The 19,411-nt window shown below is 43.2% G+C and overlaps 1 protein-coding gene across 1 annotated transcript; it reads left to right on the top strand.

Moving 5' to 3' along the window:
- Positions 1-63: 63 nt before the first annotated feature.
- Positions 64-19,370, top strand: mypn (myopalladin). Its single transcript, XM_084948469.1, has 21 exons — positions 64-265; positions 2,305-3,378; positions 6,404-6,579; positions 6,668-6,719; positions 6,815-7,283; positions 7,391-7,465; positions 7,549-7,690; positions 9,184-9,207; positions 9,589-9,705; positions 9,796-10,561; positions 11,232-12,305; positions 12,397-12,529; positions 13,216-13,293; positions 14,520-14,741; positions 14,826-14,975; positions 15,069-15,148; positions 15,407-15,533; positions 15,614-15,821; positions 15,901-16,066; positions 16,312-16,445; positions 16,547-19,370. The coding sequence occupies exons 2-21, from the start codon at positions 2,309-2,311 to the stop codon at positions 16,723-16,725; spliced, it is 5,442 nt and encodes a 1,813-aa protein (XP_084804595.1). The 5' UTR covers positions 64-265; positions 2,305-2,308; the 3' UTR covers positions 16,726-19,370.
- Positions 19,371-19,411: the final 41 nt, after the last annotated feature.

The raw sequence follows: 19,411 nt of genomic DNA, 5'->3' as shown, positions 1-19,411 counted from the left end.
CCCCAAAATAACCTGCCACTATTGCACTGACAAATGTTGCTACTTTTACTGGTGACAGGTTACCGTAGCTGCCCGGCTCCACATTTTCCTGTAAACTTCAAGGTTAATTCTCAGCAAGAAAAGCGGGAAGGCCGAGCAGCTGCCGGTGTCTGAGATTTTCCCGGGTGGCAGGAGCCTGAAGACTGGAATCGGCCCCCTTTCAGCACAGGTGCACTCTGAGGATTTACTAGTCCTTCCACAGGGGCCAGCTGGGTTTATTCTGAAGGTAAAAACACACCAGCCCCTAATTTAATTGTTCATGCATCTCGTTGACGTCTGTTGGCATCAGCCTCAGATGCTGTGTATAGCCTCAGAAACACTGACACTGAGCCTCAGACAAGCTTTAATCTGTTTCTGTTTGGACCATACGTTCCTGTTTAATTCAATGAGCTTAACCTGTGTGGACTGTTGTGTTTAGTCAAGGGGTCTGTTCATGTGTGTCATCTCACTCAGCAGTGCCGCACTTATGATAATTATAGTAGTGTTTGTGTAACTTGATTAATGATCAAACTTATGATAGCAAGAGCCCACAGGTGCATTGCTGCTGCTTTTCTTTTCTTTTTTTTCTTTTTGTTGATTTCCCTTCAGTAAACTGACCCCTCGCTATTATTAGATATGACTTGGTAGGCTTGGAGCCTGTTTGCAAAGGATAAATGTACACAACAGCTGCAGCTTCAGGTCTGTTGGAAGGGCATCGCTGTCTCTCCTAATTGCACTGATTTGAGTGTCAGTGGCATATGTGTACCCTATCTCATGTCTGCATTCAATAACTTGCTCATGCATGGTGTCAGAAAGTGCTGCAAAATCTAAACCTCATAAAAATGTTGATCTGAGGTGGACAGGGGGGTAAAAAAGCCTGCCTGTGTCTCTCAGATCTGGTGACAGCACATGAACCTGAAACCCGGTCAAGGCTGAATTTAGGCTAAAATAAAAAGCTATTTTTATTACATATCTCTGCTTTTAACCCCGGGCTCTGCATTCATGTTCTGACTGCGTGCCAAATATTTCACAAGGGATTGTTCAAACAAAACTGCAGTAGCGAGAGTTATAGCTCAGATACTTATCACTGTATAGTTTTTACTGACTCCTTAACACACGACGCAGACAGAAAGCATTGAAACAAGACGTCAGCTTTAAATTGATTTAACGCACTTCTGAACATAAAGATCTGATAAACCTGTCAGAGACCTAAAGAACCATGAATGATTTCTCAGATTTACTGTTTACTCGCTGGGAATCCAGTTAGTTTCTTGATAAACTGTTAACTCAGTGTCATTAATTAGTGGAAATAGAAAATTCAAAGCTATCACTATCTAACAAAAGTCAAAAGAGAAACAGTAAATGTTTTGGCATCTTTTGATTGAGATAGAATAAAATAAAACTGTAAATCAAGGATATACATGTCATATATACTGTTTATTAAACATAGCCAAAGTTACTGAAATAAGTAATCATCATGAGTCCAAACACTCAAGCTTCCAATTGCTTTAAAAGCATTCAGTTTCAGATAGTGGCCAGAGTGCCTGAGATAACCATAAGAATATACTCCTCTCTGACGTCATACTGAGTCACTTGTAGAAAAACAGAGGGTGATGAGGGGCAGCGAATCAGAAAGTTGGATTAAATAAAGAAGGATGGGAGTGAAAATGCCTTGTTTCAAACAGAAGGTGAATTGAGGGGCTATGCCGAGGCGCCTTATAAGATCAATGACATGTGAAAAATCCCAAGCTACTCCATTAGTGTCCAAGAATTAAAATATGGAGGAAATGAGCCACTATAATATATGTTTGTCGCAGATTTTAATCAGGACTGGATTTGTTTGTATGTAAGGAGTTATTCTGACAACTGAGCGCTGATTGTCAAGCAGCAACTTTTCTAAATGCTTGAAGTCAGCAAATTGATGTTTTGCATTAGTTTGTCCTCAGGAGTTAGATTTCCATGCACAGCTGTTTAAATCTTTTCAATCTCAGATCACACAGGATGCGTGATCACACCACTGACTGCATTAAGATAGAAGCTGATCACGTCAAAATGTATTTGTTTGTGACATTTCACTCTGCTGACATTCACTGATTTACATTCATGTGGATCAGCTACACACAAGTGTGCAGGGTGTCTTGTTTCTTTCACGTTTGTTAATGACTTATTTAAGAGGGGGGACAGGAAATTATTCTATAAACCTGCAGAGGATCACATTAAGCCCAAAAGCCTACATGAATATTTTTACTTACATACTTTTTAAATTAAATCTTGTGTTTATTTTAGCAACATGCAAGAGAACAGCATTGACCAGCCACCGTCGCTGTCTCAGCTGTTAAGGGAGAGTTACCTGGCAGAAGCCACAGCCCAGCAGCGCCACAGCGAGATGAGCCGCTCAGACGCTTCGTCCTCACGCATTCAGATCTACGGGTCACTCAAAGGCAAGGCGGAGGACACTATTGGCCACAGTGACCCCCAGTTTCCAGACCTTTCAGCCTTCCTCAGCCAGGAGGAACTGGATAAGAGCGTGAACCTGGCCCGCCAGGCCATCGGACACGAGCCTCGTGAGGAGAGGGCAGGGGTCAAAGCCTCTGTCATGCCATCTACCCCGTCCAGAATCTCCTCACCCTCAGTTTCTTCATCCACACCCAGTTCTGTTCCCATCTCTAACCCCTCTAATGCTCCTTCTGCTTCCCCCTCAACTGTGCCCCTCACTCAGCCGGAAACTTTCACATCTGACAGAAAGATGCACAAAGCATCCACACGGCAGGACAATGTGATCAGGAGCAGCAGGGACTTTGGTGAAGGATTCCAAGACTATAACAGATCAGCAAGAAATGCCCCTTACGGTGTGGAGACCCAGTCCAAGAAGGAGTTCCTCAATAAGGCAGCTGACTTCATTGAGGAGCTGTCCTCTCTGTTCAAGGCCAACAGCTCCAAACGGATACGCCCGAGAGGCTGCAAAGCCCACAGGAGCAGGATCCCAAACAAGAGCCAGAACGATGGGACAACTTATCCCCTCGTCGCTGACAACCGGGAGCGCGCAGTCATGTCCATGGAGGTGGAGAAGGAGACACCCAGCCCTCCCGTTACACACCAACCAGTTGCCCAGCTGGGTTCTGAGACAGGACATGTGGAGTTTCAGGACTGCTCGATTACTGAGGAGCACCAGTGTGACTCTGTGCTCCAGGAGGCGGAGGAAGAGCCTCAAAGCTTTGCCTTAACAGAAACTCCATATCCAGCAGAGCCTGTGTGTGAACCGCCTCGCTTCATCCAGAAACTGAAAAGCAGGGAGGTTTCTGAGGGCACCAAGGTCCGGTTGGACTGCATTGTTAGAGGACTCCCTCTGCCTGAAGTCCGGTAAGATCATTAGTCATCATTAAGTTATTCTTTGTTTTGCAGGACACAGTATCTGTTTCACAATCTAAAGATTTTTTCAAATGCAGTGTTTGTAAAAGCTCAATGTGCTGTTGGTTTTCCTCAACAGAAGCATCCCAGTGGACTTTTAGCAGCACACACAAGGGTCTAATTCAGCTGAATGATTTTGTTTGAGTAGTGAGTACATAGCATGAGAACACAAGGGATACAATGTTACTTTGTACTTCTTCTTCACTACTGTTCAGAAGCAAATATCAAACTTTCTATTCCACTACATTTATTACAAAGGTAAAAGTTTGGGGGGGGGGTAATCCTCTTCAGCTAGCCTTCATTTATATGGAGAAAAGCTACTTTCGGCTGTTCCTTCTCCACAAGGGGTCATCATGGTGAAGAAAATACACTTTAATATGTTATTTTTTAAATATATATATTTTATTTGGTAGATAAAATAATGAATTAATGGTGTGCCCATGCTTTTTAAACACTGCACACAGTTATACATATGCATGCTTGAGTCCAGCACCTGATAATATTAACATTTCATACATGTATTGGCACCTATGTATGTAACAATGAAATGTCCTGATCAGCATGTATAACTCTGTATTCTTTGATGATCAAATGGAAAAGATGAAAACGGTCTTTTCTGATGTGATTTATATATTTATTTTAAAAGACATATTTTGGTTACCTGTCGTCAGAGCCCGTCTCTCAATTACAAAGTCATTTAGGTTGTAACTCTGGATGAATGACGCAGAGGTTTATTCGGAGATGCAGACAGAAGTGACATGTGATGACGGCCGACAGCTGATTCTGAACCATACGAGTGAGCGTTTGTGTCGATTTATGTGTCGTCAGGGGAGTAAATGATAACCGCGCGAGGCATTCTTCTTTTAAGATGAGCAGTCATACAAATTATAAATCATCAAAAACTACACTGAAAATAAAAAGGCTAGAATTTAAGAACAATTTACACCTTTTACCACATTGAGTTAAAGGCCTCCTGTAACAAAAGTTTAGACATTTTTAAAGAGGCGTCATAATAATAATTGCCACATGGTGTTTTCATGGCTGTTTTGTTTGACCTGTTTTATGTGAATCGTATGTGAGCAGCTTTAACCCGCTGAGGTGTCTGACTATAGGGGGCATGGGCTTGTTAGCCCCGCTGCACATTGTTGAGCCACTACCTTATACTTGTCCAGGGAGAATGTAGCTCTCAGCCATTTTTAGACTGGGCTGGCAATGTGAGCTGCAGTCGTGTCTGATAATGGAACTGAGCTCTTGACAGAAGTGTGAAGACTTTGGTAAGATGATTTACAGTTTCTCCCGAGTGGATATTTTTATATGTTTTGTTGTGTGTGCCCCAGTGTCTCACAGATGTACATTTCTGAAGATCTGAGGTGTGTTTTAACAGTTTCTACTTACAAGTCTACTTTCTGTGTTAACACAGAGCTCATTTAATTAAGTGTGTTTTTGTTTGACGTAGCTGTTACCGTGTCTGAATTAAATGAGTCAAAATGGAGTTGTGAGGCTTATATTTTCCATCTGTTTTCAGTGGTGTGCTCTCTCTGATACGTCAGGTTGTAGCATTGTGTGCATCCTGAGTCTATGTTTAGCTTTGTGCGTATGTGGTTATGTCAGCCAGTCAGAGACCCCGGGGTTCATGAGGGAATCTCCTCTCTCGTTCTGATCTTCAGAGGGAAAATATCCCAGACAGGTGCAGAAAGCAAGGGTCTTTGGCCCACAGACAAGCCACCTCCTCTGCCACTCATGCTTTCAATTTAGACTCTTACTCACTGAGAGTGACAAAGCTCAGCTCAGACAGGACACAGGCAGTACACATTCCAGCCCGTCCTGCATTCGAGAATCAGGAACATCCCTATAGCGCTGGTTTGTGTTTTCGCCCTCTGGAAATCTTCAGCTACAGCGGCGGGGGACATCAGAGCCTGCATACTGAACAGAAAAAGTGAAGCAGATGATCCATAATCTCAGCGTAATCGCTATGATATGAATTAGGACTATGTGGTGACGCGTTTCCAGAGAGCAACACATCAGCTCCCCATTCCTCTTTGTTTATTGGCTCGATTTTATAAAGCATCAGTGCCTCATCTCCTCAAAATAGATGTACGCTGACACAGAGGCTGCTGCATATGTTGCTGGCCAGCAGGGGAAGAAGTTAGAGGAAGAAGTTATTATAGTTTTACAATGACAAAAAAATAGACTGTTGCCAAGTACAGCTCCTGTCTACTCGTGCTCTAAGAAGGCTGTGCAGTACTAGTTGTGCTGGAAGGGTTTTCTGCCATTTTTTTAAGTTTTACATTTGTTAAAATACTTTTTTTTTTGCTATGTAATAACATAACATTTTAAACTGCAGTACTGATGATTGGCTTTAGGACTCAGACCTGGTTTAAGCTGTCTTGCATCTAAACACCTCTCTCATCAAGTCATAAACAATTTTTTTTTTAAATCATATTTGGTTGCTTTTCATTATTTTAACTCGTTGATGTTAAAGTAAATGATGCTAACTGTTTTGTGCTCCTTGTCATGACAACATCAGCAGTGAATAGAAACAGCGTTTGAAGTGGCACAGCAAGCTGCTGCTTCTTCTCTTACAGGGAAAAGGATAGGGCTTGCTCGTCAAAACATTTCCCTCCAGGCCTGCACAACTCTGCTGAATGCTACCGAGCCAGAAACACAACTAGGGAAGTGGGAAAGAGGCCAGGCTGGTAGAAACAGTGTCAGCAGGTTAATAAAAAAGAAATCAAACTAAACTGGGTTTAAAACAAAAATGAACGTGACTATAATGGAAACAGATGTTTTTACTTCTACTAGAAAAAAAATCAAGTTAAAGAAAAATCTGAATGAACAGAGAAACGCACCAAATGTAAAGCTCGCTGGGATTGTCCTGTAATGATTGGCTTTGTTGGCAAAAAAGAAACAAAAGAAAACTGTCACGGAGATGGAAGAAACTCACCGCTGATCAGTTTACCTTGTTTGTCTTCGATAGGTGGTTCTGTGAGGGAAAGGAGCTGGAGAACAGCCCTGACATTCAAATCATCACCAGTGGTGAGCAGCACTCTCTGATTATTGCAGAGGCATTCGAGGAGGATACCGGGCGCTACTCGTGCTTTGCCTCTAACTGCTACGGTACCGACTCCACGTCAGCTGAGATCTACGTAGAAGGTGATAGCTTCTTTCCTCCTTTTTGACACCTTAATATACCGCACTGCAACTTCTTTAGTGATACACACCTTCCTGTTCAATGTCACAGGTGCCTCATCTTCCGATTCTGATGTGGAACCGCACTTTGAACATGTAGCCCAGTGAGTTCCTGCCCCGTTGTCGTTATCGTCACCCACCAACAAGAGTTATCAACACTAAACGAAACAAACACTTCTTTCTTTTGTGATTTTTAAAGGCTGCAGAGAAACCAACCAAAGTCATCCCCATCTTTACCGTCATCTTTAAATGAAACCTTCCCTCCAGAGGAGGAGGAGAGCGTGTCATCCCAGCCTGCAGCGGCCCCCGAGGAACAACCAGAGGAGCAGCTCTCGCCTCCAGTGGCTGCTCAAACAGCATCTGAACCTCTTCTACCAATCCGGACATCTGCTGCTATACTTCCAGTCTCAGAGTTATCAGAAGAATCTGTGGCATCAGCAGCACATCCTGCTCAGGAGGAAACATCTGTGCTGTCTGTGCAGGTGTTTCCTGTTTCAACAGGTGATTCAGAACTTAGAGAAGCCCAAGGGGCGTCAGCATCTGTCCCAGTCATATCTACTCCACAGCTGCAACACACGGCTTCAACAACAACTGCGTCACAGCCTTTAAACTCAGTATCGTCTGTAGTGCCTGTCCTGTCACCTCCAGCACAAACACCCCAGCCTGAGGTAGAATACCTCAAAGGTTTTCCTTTCACTACATATTCTTTATTTTAGTTTAAGTTTATATAATTTGGTCTATGAACCCTTTTTTTTGGACTTTTTTTCATCTTCAGAGTCCAACTCCTAACCACAGCTCTCCACAAGGATTAAACGGGCAACCCATTATGGCTGCCCCTGTCTTCACGAAGGTAACTTTTCTCTCAGAACGAGGCTGCTCTGTACAATACTGCTTGTTAAGTGATTTAACTTGAAGCTGGTTTTGTCCCATCAGAGCCTACAGGACCTCATTGCATCAGAAGGCCAGCTGGTGGTGCTAGAGTGTCGTGTGAAAGGGGTGCCGTCACCTGGAGTGGTCTGGTACAGAGAAGGAAAAATCATGGAGGACTCTCCTGATTTCAGGATCCTGCAGAAAAGTAAGCTCTGTTGCCCCTTTGCTGTCATACAGAATGGTTTTCCTTTGTGCGGCATTAAACAAACAAAAAAAAAAATCACAAGTTGAATTTACAGTTCTTTGCAAAAGTCTCAAGTTTCTCCATATTTCTTTAGATTTTTCTGGGAAAATGGGAAATAGATACAGTGATTTACTGAAACATGCAAATATATATGGAAACAAACTATGTAAAGAAAAACAGAGGGGTCACTTTTTGTTCTGCTCTGTGTCAAGATGATCCCACAATATTGATTTTGAGGCTCTGGGGAGGCCGATCCATGACTGATTTTCTAGCCAGGTGTGTTTTTACTACATTGGCAGTGTGTTTAGGATTTTTGTCATGCTGAGAAATAAAGCCTATCAGAGGATTTCCAGAAGATTGCAGGGTGCATCAGGCTCTGTCAGTGCTTTTTAGCATTTGTAGTTTCATCAGTTTTGACAGGCTCTACAGCTGCAAACCATGACAGAGCCTTGGTCGTGTTTTACAGATGGCTGTAGACAATCACTCTTGTACTTCAAGATGTCCTCCACATAATTTGGCAAAGATTTGACTTTCAAATTTGGATCCATCACTCCATAATACCAGTTGTCACAAATTTTCACACCAGTTCTTGTGTAATCTGGCATACCTCAGCCTGTTTCCCTTCCTTGAAAATGGATTCTTGATAATAGATGGATCAAGAGCCAAATGTATTTCTCAGGTCTTATGTCAGGTCTTTGCTGGACTTTCTGACTTTCCCATCCCATTCAGGAGCTTTACATAGTTTTTTTTTTTCTTTCAATTCTTTTGTCCTCTACATGTCTAGGTTCCTCAAATTTTCAAGAACATAATGCATACAATACCAAGTCATTTCAAGTTTTCGACTTCTAGCTCTTTGGAAATCACTTTGTTGGTTTTAAAATTGATTACTTGCTAAGTTATCTGTTACGTGTGGACACAAAACTGGTTCATCCCTCGAGTTAGCTACCTTTTTATGCTTGAATGATTCATAGGTCAGCGTTAAACGACTTTACAAACCTAAAAAACTGTTTTGACTTCTTCTGAAAACAGTCAGGTACAAGGACTGAACTGAAAATGAATGAATACGTAGCCAATGTCCAAAGAAAAAATTGAAATACCTTCAGAAAGCCTGGAGAAGTATTGCTTAAGATTACTTACAAGAATGTCTGCCTCTTTAGAAACAAAATATAAAGAAATGAGGGACGAGTCAAGACATTTGCACAGTACTGTATTAAAAAATTGTCCAAGGGTTAATTTTATGAGCTCCAGATCCTAAATCTTTATATTGCATTAACAGATTTTAAAGCTCAGATTGTGTATACGTGTATACATCTCTGTATGTGGAATTCACCATCATGAGTATTTAAATATTTTGGAAATGATTCCTAATAATGAGTCTCCAAAATATTAATTAACAATAACATGAGCTTCTCCCCCTGGTTTCATAATGATTTTGATACTTGCTTCTATTTCAGAGCCCAGATCTCCAGCTGATTCAGGTACATATTTCATTCAGTCTGTCAAAAATACAAGTGTTGACTGCACCATAGCAGCTGCCTGTCTGTATACGATGCTGCAGTGTGTACATATTCCTCTGTTGAAGTGTTTATAGTCCTTGGCTCAAGCTCCTGCTCTTCCCCTGTGCATAAGCCAGGGCTGCTTTTCCTTGAATCTGGACCATATAAGGTAGCCTCCCATCCTGTGTCAAATCACCGTTGCAGATCACTTCAAACAGCCTTAGCTGCACGTAGATTCTCACTGCTGAAACGAGAGTCATGTATCTTTCTTTTCTGCACTTAAACACTTTGAGAAATCGCTGGGGTGCAGCTATAGAATATCCGACTTGATTGCATGCCACGTTTTTTTCTCTTTACCTCTAGAGGAAATATGCACTTTGGTCATTGCTGAGGTCTTTCCTGAAGATTCGGGGGTGTTCACATGTACAGCAAACAACAAGTATGGAACCGTGTCTAGCAGTGCTGCACTCAGGGTCAAAGGTAACACCTCTCTTTGGCTTTAAAAGTCAACAGCTTTCCCATTTCTATCCTTATTGAAATTTCTGTATGTGTGTTGCTGGTTGTCCTCAGGCAATGGCAGCAACAGCAACCATGTGAGGTCTTCAAGCAGTTTAATAGTGGAGCCAAGTCAAGTTCAAGAACTTTTCCCATCAGCTCCCGCTGTAAAACCTCAACCAGAGGTTGTTATAACCAGCAGCATTAAGCCGCACTCCAGCACCATTCGTCTTGACCCACTCGTCTCTAGCACCTTACGCCTGGACCCCTTAAACACTAGCAGCCTTCGTCTAGACCCTCACAACTCTAGCATGTTGCGTCCAGACCCCCTCCGCACCAGCCTGCCCAATCTGGAGCCCTCCAGCCTGAGCAGCAGCTCCTGCTTGAACTCTCACAGCACCAGCACCCCAAATTTAGATCCTCTTTCACACAAGGACCTTCTAGGATCCAGTGGAGCACATGGTGCCAGAAAAATTTTCTCATATCCGAAATCCTTTACTTCTCCATCTGCAGCTGAGACTTCAGCACAGCAGGAGTTGTCCAGATCTTCAGCGACATCTCCTGACATCAGTTCCAAAGTTAAGGGGACCCCAGCCCATCAGAATGGGAGCCCTGTTGTGGTTCCCTTACCTGATCCTCCACCCAACTCCTGCCTAAAGACAGGCAACCTTGCAAACCACAAAGACTCACGAACCAACTCCAGAGCAGGCCGACGTGTGCACTTCAAACTGCCTGAGGATGACGAGGATGAACAAAGTGACACATCTAGTCCCTTTGATGAAGACATCACTGAGGCATCACTCAGCAAAGAACCACCACCAGTGCTGGCTAAGCCTAAACTGTGAGTAGAGCAAAAAGAAAGCAACAACACGTTGCTGAATTTTGAAAAAGTGCGTTGTTGGCAACAGTACAACATGATGAAAAAAAACCACGCGCTCAGATGGAGATTTTGTTCATGATTTACCCAAATTCGGTCAAACTTTGAAGTCTGTGTTGAAGTGTGTTTGATGGGCTGTATTACGAAATGAAGAGGTGGGTGGTTCCTCCTCCACTCGCTCAGATAGCAGCTCTAATCCTTTCAGTTCATAAATGAATGCATGCGGACTTCAAATGTGGACCTTCAGACTTTCTAAGACAAAGGATGGCGTTTTCTATTTGTAAGTTTGCTTCTGTGCATTTATGTTGATCGGTTACTTCTAATAATGCTGTAAATCACATCCTGTTCTATGATTTAGCTTTTCTTTTTCTTCACAGGCTAAAACACAGATAAACATGACAAATAATTTATTGTGAGCCAATTTGCAGTCATTTCATGGTCACAAAAGAGGCAAACATTTTGTTTTCACTGAAAGCTCAGTGTATCTAAAGCTCGGTCTGTGTTGTTTATGGGCTGCTTGTTGGTAGTCCATAAAAGGGCAGAGTATTCTGCTGGATGCTGGATGCACTGAGCCTCTCTCGTCTTCACCATGTATAGTTTTGGTTCTTTGATTTTGTGTCTGTTTGATCAACAGGGACCCAGCTCAGCTCCAGATCCTGCACAACCAGGTCCTCATGGAGCAGCAGCAGGAGACTGAACCACAAACGCAAACCCCCATCCAGCCTCAGTCTCACCCACCGTACCAGATCCAAATCCAGCCCGGAGTCCAGACCTCCCCTGAAGCTCCACTGTGGTCTCCAAGAATACCGCACGTGCCGCCTTTACATACTACAACAGCCCTTCAGCAAACCCCCCACTCAGCACCTCCAGTGACCACCACCCCACATGCTCCAGGATCAACGTCTGCTGCAGCACTCAACACCACCTTTTCACCTTTTCTTAACACTTCCCAAGCTTCCCTTTTGAGCTCTCCTCCTTCACTTCCTCAGCATATGAAATCCTCACTGGTGACCTCCCCTCCACCTGCCCCACAGCTAAACTCCGCCCCTTCTCTCAGTACAGCACCTGTAACCCAGATGAACACCATCCATGCCTCCCATATTAACCTGTCCCCTGCATCTTTTGCCAAAACTGCACCCACAGCCCAGTTTTACTCTCCGCCTGCACCAAAGCTCAACACGGTCCCTACAGATTTGACCCCGGCCTTGCAGCAGATCACGTCCCCGGCTCCTCTTCTAAGAAGCACCCACGCCTCCCTCATGAATCTCACACCTACCTCACACTCCTTCAACTACATCCGACCTAAAGAGTTTGTAGCCGCTCAGACCCTCTCACCAGTCAGGAGTCCTTCCCCAACAGAGTCACCAGTACCACTATTACACGAGCTGGCTGCTGAGCTCAACTCCTCCGCGGCTAGCTCCCCTACTCTCCTCCCACCCCTCTCCCCACCACCCAGGATTTTCCCCACAAGGGTGCTCAAGTCTCCCACCAGCCCACCGTCTCTCGTATCCTCGCCTACACCGGGGTCAGTGCATAGCTTGTTCGTCCTAAGAGCCCAGTCACCCCCTCAGGCTTCTTCTCCCACCTCCAGCAGCTCCACCCCGAGTCCCATCCAAAACCCTGTCGCCTTCCTCAGCTCCGTCCTGCCATCCCTGACCCCGAGCCAGCCCACCAACTCAATGGGCCTACCCAAGGGAGCTCCGTTAGGGTATGCCGTGTCTGACAAACGACTGCTAATGCAAATGTGAACTGTCACACGTTCTGCCATGTGTTCTGTTTTTTGCCCTCTGTTTACTCAGGCTTCAAAAGAAGGCACTGAAGATCCGCCCTCCGTCAGCTGAAGCCATCCGCGAGAGCAGAGAAATTATCCTCCTCGACATCGAGAAGAAGCTTCGAGTTAAAGACGACACTCCACATTTTGTACATCAGCAGGTACTAGGTGGTCTCTGTGGCTTGACTGCCTATTTTGTACTGATGAAGTGGTGAAGAAAATATAACGGTGCATCAACAAAAAAATGTTTCTTAGCCCAACGGGTGAATCCGGTGGTTTCTCTCGCCTCCACTGGATCCCCGCTCATCGGTTTAAAATATTAGTATGTGATCAATAATTGCAATAGAGTTTTTAATACTTTTAAAGATCATATTTTATCGAGTATTAACCAGTGACTGTGCTGCATTCTCACTTCTTGTTGATGGGGACATTTATACGAAACCTCATTTCAAAAACAACAATAGTGATGCAGCATAAAATGCAAATGTAGCTAATCCGCTGATCATTAAACCCTTTATTTAAGACGACACATCAAATGTTGAAACTTTCAAATACTGTTATATATCGTCCCTTTTTAAATGAAATAAAGGGTTTACATGATTTTTGAAGCATTACATTGTGTTTTTATTTTTGCACAGCATTCCAGTGTTTTTGGAAATGATGAATACAGAGCAGTGCAATCATTGCCTCCCCCGGTCATTAACTGTCATTCATCTTCTGGTGTCAGTGTAGCCTAACAACCTCTGCATGCTAATAATAACAGCTTGTGCGTTATTCCACCACTCTGTGTTTGTATGAAGGGTTTGTGTGTCTTTGGTGTTCTTCATCCATCCCTGTCCTTTCATAGAAGCTGAGTAATGAGGGGAAAACAGCGAGCAGGCCCCTTGGACCAAACATTGCCGCTACTGTCATTAACTATGATGAGGTACACGGACCCGACCCAAGCACTGCTTTGCTCGAGGCTGTATGGGTTATACTTCTGTTTCAGACACAACTTAGGATACTGTCATCTACAGGGGTGCACATAAGTGGTCCGCAGATGCGCATTCGCTGTCAAAATAAAAGACGCGCACCAGATAAGAAGTTGCAACGCGCGTTTGCGTACATAAGATTTTCTGAAGGAGGACAGACATTCGTTTAGAACTCTTAAAGATGTCGAAGAAGCAAGCTCCTTCAAGCAATTACTTTGGTGTTCCTCAACCTCCAAAGAAATGTCAGAAGGAGTCCGAACCACAAAAGAAGCGCGTATTCTCGGAAAAGTGGTTACAGGAGGTGAGCTGGCTTCAAACAAATGATGAACGCACAGAGATTTGATGCAGAATATGCCGTGAAAATCCCACTCTAGCGGACAAAAACAGTGCCTTTTATATGTACGCAAACGCGCGTTGCAACTTCTTATCTGGTGCGCATCTTTTATTTTGACAGCGCATGCGCACCTGCGGCCCACTTATGTGCACCCCTGGTCATCTACTTATCTAGTTTCCTTAATATCTCTAATCCAGCATTCACGCTTATGTTAACTAATACAGAGCATAACCTGCACGAATGATGATGATAATAATAATAATAATAATAATAATAATAATAATAATAATAATAATCCAATTAAAGGGGTTCAAATTCAAAAAAGATGCAAAATATAGTTTTCCTATATTGGAAAACTATATTTTGCAGCCTTTTCTTCATGAGTTAAAAAAATTCCTTCCTCTCAGTGTTTCCTCAGTAACACTTTTACTTTTAAAAACATACATATTACCATGAAATTTCACACACTTCATCTTCCTCTGTCCTCTGTTTTACCCTCAGTTTTTGGGATTAGGTTAGATAAGCCTTTTTATTTAGCTTAGGTGTTTGTTTTTTAACCTATCAGCAGTGGTGCTCCCAGATGCTACTGTGTGGTCTTTCAACAACTGGTTTAAAGTCTGCATCTTTTTTTATTATGAGGTTTGAGTTTTGAGATGCACGTTGTCTCATGTTGCCGATTACTGCAAACCTCTCTTATCTCCCTGAGTTGTGGTTTCTGTGTATCAGGTGTGCATGTTACTGTAGCCATTTATTGTCAGGCCAGTCTGTGTGAGCAAACGGGGGACACGGTCCATGCAGCAGTATGACTGTTGTAACTATATTTATGTCGTGCTTCTCCTCCACTAGGAGTATAAAGTGTCCAGTTTTGAGCAAAGGTTAATGAGCGAGATCGAGTTCCGCCTGGAGAGGACGCCGGTGGAGGAGTCAGACGACGAGGTGCAGCACGATGACGTTCCCACGGGAAAATGCATTGCACCCATATTTGATAAGAAACTAAAGAACTTCAGGGCTATGGAGGGAGTGCCTGTAACTTTCTCATGTAAAGTAGTGGGAATCCCGGCACCAAAGGTGAGAGGTCAACAGCTAGGCTATGCAAAAACATCTCTGACTTTGACCTCAGATTTTGTCATTCACACCTGTGGCTCTCATCAGGTTTACTGGTTTAAGGATGGCAAGCAGATCCTGAAGAAGAATGTCCATTGCAAGAAGATAAGAGAGGGGGACGGGACCTGTGCTTTACACATAGAATCCACGACCAATGACGATGATGGAAACTACACCGTCATGGTAGCCAATCCACAGGTGAAACTTCTGACTTATATCCTCTTCATGTTATCAGCACCTTGTTCTAGCTGCTCGAGCTGAGCTGTGATGTGATATTTCACTGATCACCAGGGGCGAATCAGCTGCTCAGGTCATTTAATAGTCCAAACGGGACCTCCCCGAAACCGAATGACACCCATTCATGCTCAGAGGTGAGTGTGCAGGGTGAACAGGCAAATATTGATTATCCCCTCTGATTGGTAGCACTTTATAACTGTAGATCTAAGTCATTCTGTTTAGCATTTGAAAGGAACATCTAAACTTTTCAGAAATATTCCTATAAAAGTAAACATAGTGTTATTGATATTCTGGGATCTTGTGCAGCTATCTATTCTTAGTGGCCATTTACAAAACCAAGTGGATTCATGTGTGTTTCCTATAACATGCTGTGATCGCCTCCACGTTTTCAGGGTGCGAAACCGCATACAGGAAGTTGAAGGTGAGCAAAGTCAGGGGCGCTTTTTTCAACCTCACTTCCTCCAGGCTCCAGGGGACATGATGGCTCATGAGGGAAGACTGTGCAGACTAGACTGTAAGGTAGGCAGGAGGTCCCCGTGTGCCACTGAAGCCAGGAAGAATATTGCCTCCCCACACTGTAACACGTTTCTGTTCTCCAGGTGAGCGGCCTACCCAACCCTGAGCTCATGTGGCTGGTCAACGGGAGGCCCGTTTATCCAGACCTTTACCACAAGATGCTGGTGAGAGAGAACGGCGTCCATTCCCTGGTCATTGACCCTCTCACTCAGAAAGACGCCGGCACATATACCTGCATCGCAAGCAATAAAGCAGGGCAGAGCTCCTTCAGTCTGGAGCTGCAGGTTGTGGGTAAGGACCGAATACGATTGGGACTTTTGCTTTTTGACAATCCCAATGTGGACATTTCAATTATACATATTCATTTTAGAAAAGGAAAGGAAGCACCCACCCCAGTTTGTGGAGAAGCTGCAGAACATGGGGATTCCTGAGGGAGCTCCAGTAAGGCTGGAATGTCGCGTCGTGGGTATGCCTCCTCCGGTCATCTTCTGGAAAAAAGACAACGAGACTATTCCCAGAACTAAAGACCGAATCAGGTTAGTAAGAACTCTGACTCCCTCAGACACGGTTTCAGAGCCGTGGCTTGATTAGAAATGAATTTAGAAGCCTGAGCGGTTAAATTTGGCAACTTTAATTCAGATGTTATACCCGCTTTCCTCTTCTCCTCCTCTCTTAATTTCCTGTCTGTATGTCCAATAAAAAGACACGGCCAAAATCCATATAACAAATTTTAAACTCTTTTGAAATTGAATCAAATTTCTCTATCATCTCTCTACCTCAGCATGACCCAGGACGCCACAGGATATGTGTGTCTCCTTATCCAGCCGACAACAAAAGACGATGCAGGCTGGTACACAGTGTCAGCAAAAAACGAGGCTGGAGTCATTTCATGCACCTGCAGACTTGATATATATGGTAAATATTCTGTACAGCTGAGTAGCTATCACTTTTATTAAGAAATCCACGGCATTTTTGGGTACGTCACTCTGTGTAGTAATGCTAGCTACCACCTTTAGCACAGTGGCATCAGAGCATCCCCGCACCCATGAAGAAAACTCCACGAACAGGAAGTCGATACGCGGCTCTGACAGGCCAGGGGCTCGACATCAAGTCAGTGTTCCCCACGTCGGACACCAGCCCCATCCTGTTCGCCAGCTCCCCACCGGAGGCCACACTGGAGAGCGAAGAACTGTGAGAGCTGGCGCAGGGGGAGGGACCCTCCAAACAGATACTGCGACCTCTCTGAGGAGAGCGATTACCTGAGCAGATTTTGTGTGATGCATTTGAAGTGACGGATTCAGATTAGGACGGCAGAGATTTATTGTGTTAAAGATGCAGCACTGATAGCGGGGGTTTGTCACCATTCCTATTTACTCAAGTTATACAACGAGTGTTTCACCTACAGAAAAAAATAACAGATTTGCAAAGTCTTAGCTCATGAGCCATCAGTGGAGTTCAGTTTCATGCGTGAAGTTTTTGAATGAATCTGATTTATTGTCAACATCATACTTGGCTATGATGGCGAGGTTGCTGAAGATCTGTTCTTAATATTTTGTCCTCTACTAAAGAGTGGTCCTGGCACCATGTATTTGTACTGCAAATCACATATATACCTGTATTGGTAGCAATAGTTTCTTTAAGACTTTACATAGAAAGTAGTTTGTATGTTTTTATTTATAGTATATATTAGACGTTTGAATGTGCCATTTAGATCGGTGTATTTAAATGGCTCTAGGAGGGTGGGGTTCTTCCTTGAGGTTCATCACATTTTGCATCACGTTTTTCATGTGCATGTTTGCCTACGGCTGATGAAGACTACGAAATAACTAAAGAAACACGCAGGCTCTTCTTATAGTCATTATACAGCCATGTTCAGCGCTCACCGGTGCCTTGATTTCAGGTGAGATAATCGATCTGCTTAAAAGCAAACTAAAGTTCAAGAAGTGTTTCCCAGAAGAATGAGTCTGAAAACGACTGAAAATGCGTCACTGACAGTCATATACAACAAAAGCAGCCATTACTACTGAGCATTCAAGTAAAAAAAAAGACTGCAGGCACACATTCAGCTAATGTAAAATTGCACATTGTAAAATAGTTTTCTCCTTCTCAGAATGAAGTTATATTTATTCAAATGGGTGACGTGTTTGCTTTGCTGGAACAGCTTCAACAGCACCTAAAAAACATCTTCTCCATTTCCTTCTCGGGTCTGTTTGATTACAGTTCATTTAAATATTTTCATCTAAGAGGGTTTTAAAATCCACTTTTATTTTTTTTTGCTTTCACGATTATGAGCCTGTTTTGACTCTGCTCTAATTGGAGTCCTATTAGCTTAAACTGATGCCAAATACAAGGCAAATGGGAAAGCTCAGAAGCCAATTAAGCATTGCTAATCAGTCCAATTATAGAGGATGAGAGTTCAAACAGGCATAAAATTATGTTCACCTTACGTGACCCAATTATACTCGCTGCCTCATCTGACCAGCTGCCAGGCCTACTTGTTAACTGGGTGCTGTGTGTGGGTGGGTGTTGTAAAGCAGTAAACAATCAAGTGTTTTGTGGGTTTTTTTGGTTTTTTTTAATTCTTAGATTTTTTTTTTGCTTCATTCGTTACACTTACAGCTCATTTCGTGATGAATATTGCCGTGATGTTTTTTTTAAAATACGTTAAACCTGATAACTGTTACTGTCTCCATTGCACTGTAACATCAATGTGCCGAACACAGTTTTGTAAGTAACTGTCACAAAATACATTTGATAAGCGCTCACATGTGTTTGAGGAGAAGTTTAGCACACAAAGCATTTCCTCTGAAAGCAAGTGTAATCTTATTTAAGCTGCTTGTTTAAGGTAAGGTGGATCCTGATGATAATGAGATTTATTAACTCAATGTAGATTAAACCTGGTCTTACACTTTCGCTTGCACTAAAGCATACGCTTTCTTCCATAATCTCTATTTCTCCATGAGGAGATCTGGATTTTTGAGGGTGCATGATTCTCTCAGAGCAAACCAATCACTCCTCAGATGTGACATATGGCTTTTGACAGAGGGGCATGGCTGAGCCATCGGTGCTCCGACAAGCCAATCGTATGAGGGGCTGCAAAAAAAGAGAAGGGTGGAAGGCACGTAAGGGCAGGGCAACGTCGAGACGAGCCCCTCAGACAAGACAAGCAGCAGCTGGCAAACTGCATCAATCTGTAATCAATTAACCAACTGGTAGATGGGATTACATGCCTAACTGCACAGCTAACCAGTCCATCCCAAAATGACCAGACAGCATCAGCTTGTGTGCTTGACCCAATACCAGAGACGGGCATTATGCTCGGGCTCCGACAGTGATTAATCATTCATAACCTGCCTCTACAACCAAGCTTTGAGCCTGTCAATACACAGTGGCAGGAGCTGCATGTCCTTCCTGACAAAGAATGACAACAGGAAAAAAAACTCAACAAAACACAGCAGAAGCAGCAGTTAAAGAAAAAGAGTTATCATGTAAAAGAGCTGAATTATAAACAAAAGTGCTGAATTCAATGTTTGAATAAAACACATGAGTCCCTTTTTTTAAGAATACAATCTTATTATGTAAATTAGAGGTGTCAAACATAAGGCCCAGGGGCCAGAAGAAGCCCAGCAATGACTCCAATCAGGCCCTCTGGGCAACTTTGGAAATTGTGAAAGAGGGTGTAGATTTTTAACTTTTAACTGTATTTTCATGTTTTACTGCATTTCCTATTGATAAAGACCTCAACTGGTATTCAATAATGAACTGAAATAGTTAAGTAACAGAAAAGTTCCTGTTTTCTACTATGTACTGTAAAAATTTCTGTTTGTTAGTTGTTTTTTCTCCATGGTAAAAAAAAAAAAAAAGCAAAAAGAAAATAAATA

Source organism: Perissodus microlepis, chromosome 13 (assembly GCF_051167445.1).
Source record: "Perissodus microlepis isolate ML-2025 ecotype Zambia chromosome 13, ASM5116744v1, whole genome shotgun sequence".
NCBI lineage: Eukaryota > Metazoa > Chordata > Actinopteri > Cichliformes > Cichlidae > Perissodus > Perissodus microlepis.
This window is presented reverse-complemented; position numbering and strand designations above follow the sequence as displayed.

Bases quoted from the DNA above. Each gene is read 5' to 3' on its own strand.
- mypn (XM_084948469.1), top strand. From the start codon at position 2,309: ATGCAAGAGAACAGCATTGACCAGCCACCGTCGCTGTCTCAGCTGTTA. The intron at 9,208-9,588 runs GTACATATTTCA...CTTTACCTCTAG, and splicing joins CAGATCTCCAGCTGATTCAG to AGGAAATATGCACTTTGGTC. The intron at 16,067-16,311 runs GTTAGTAAGAAC...TCTCTACCTCAG, and splicing joins AGAACTAAAGACCGAATCAG to CATGACCCAGGACGCCACAG.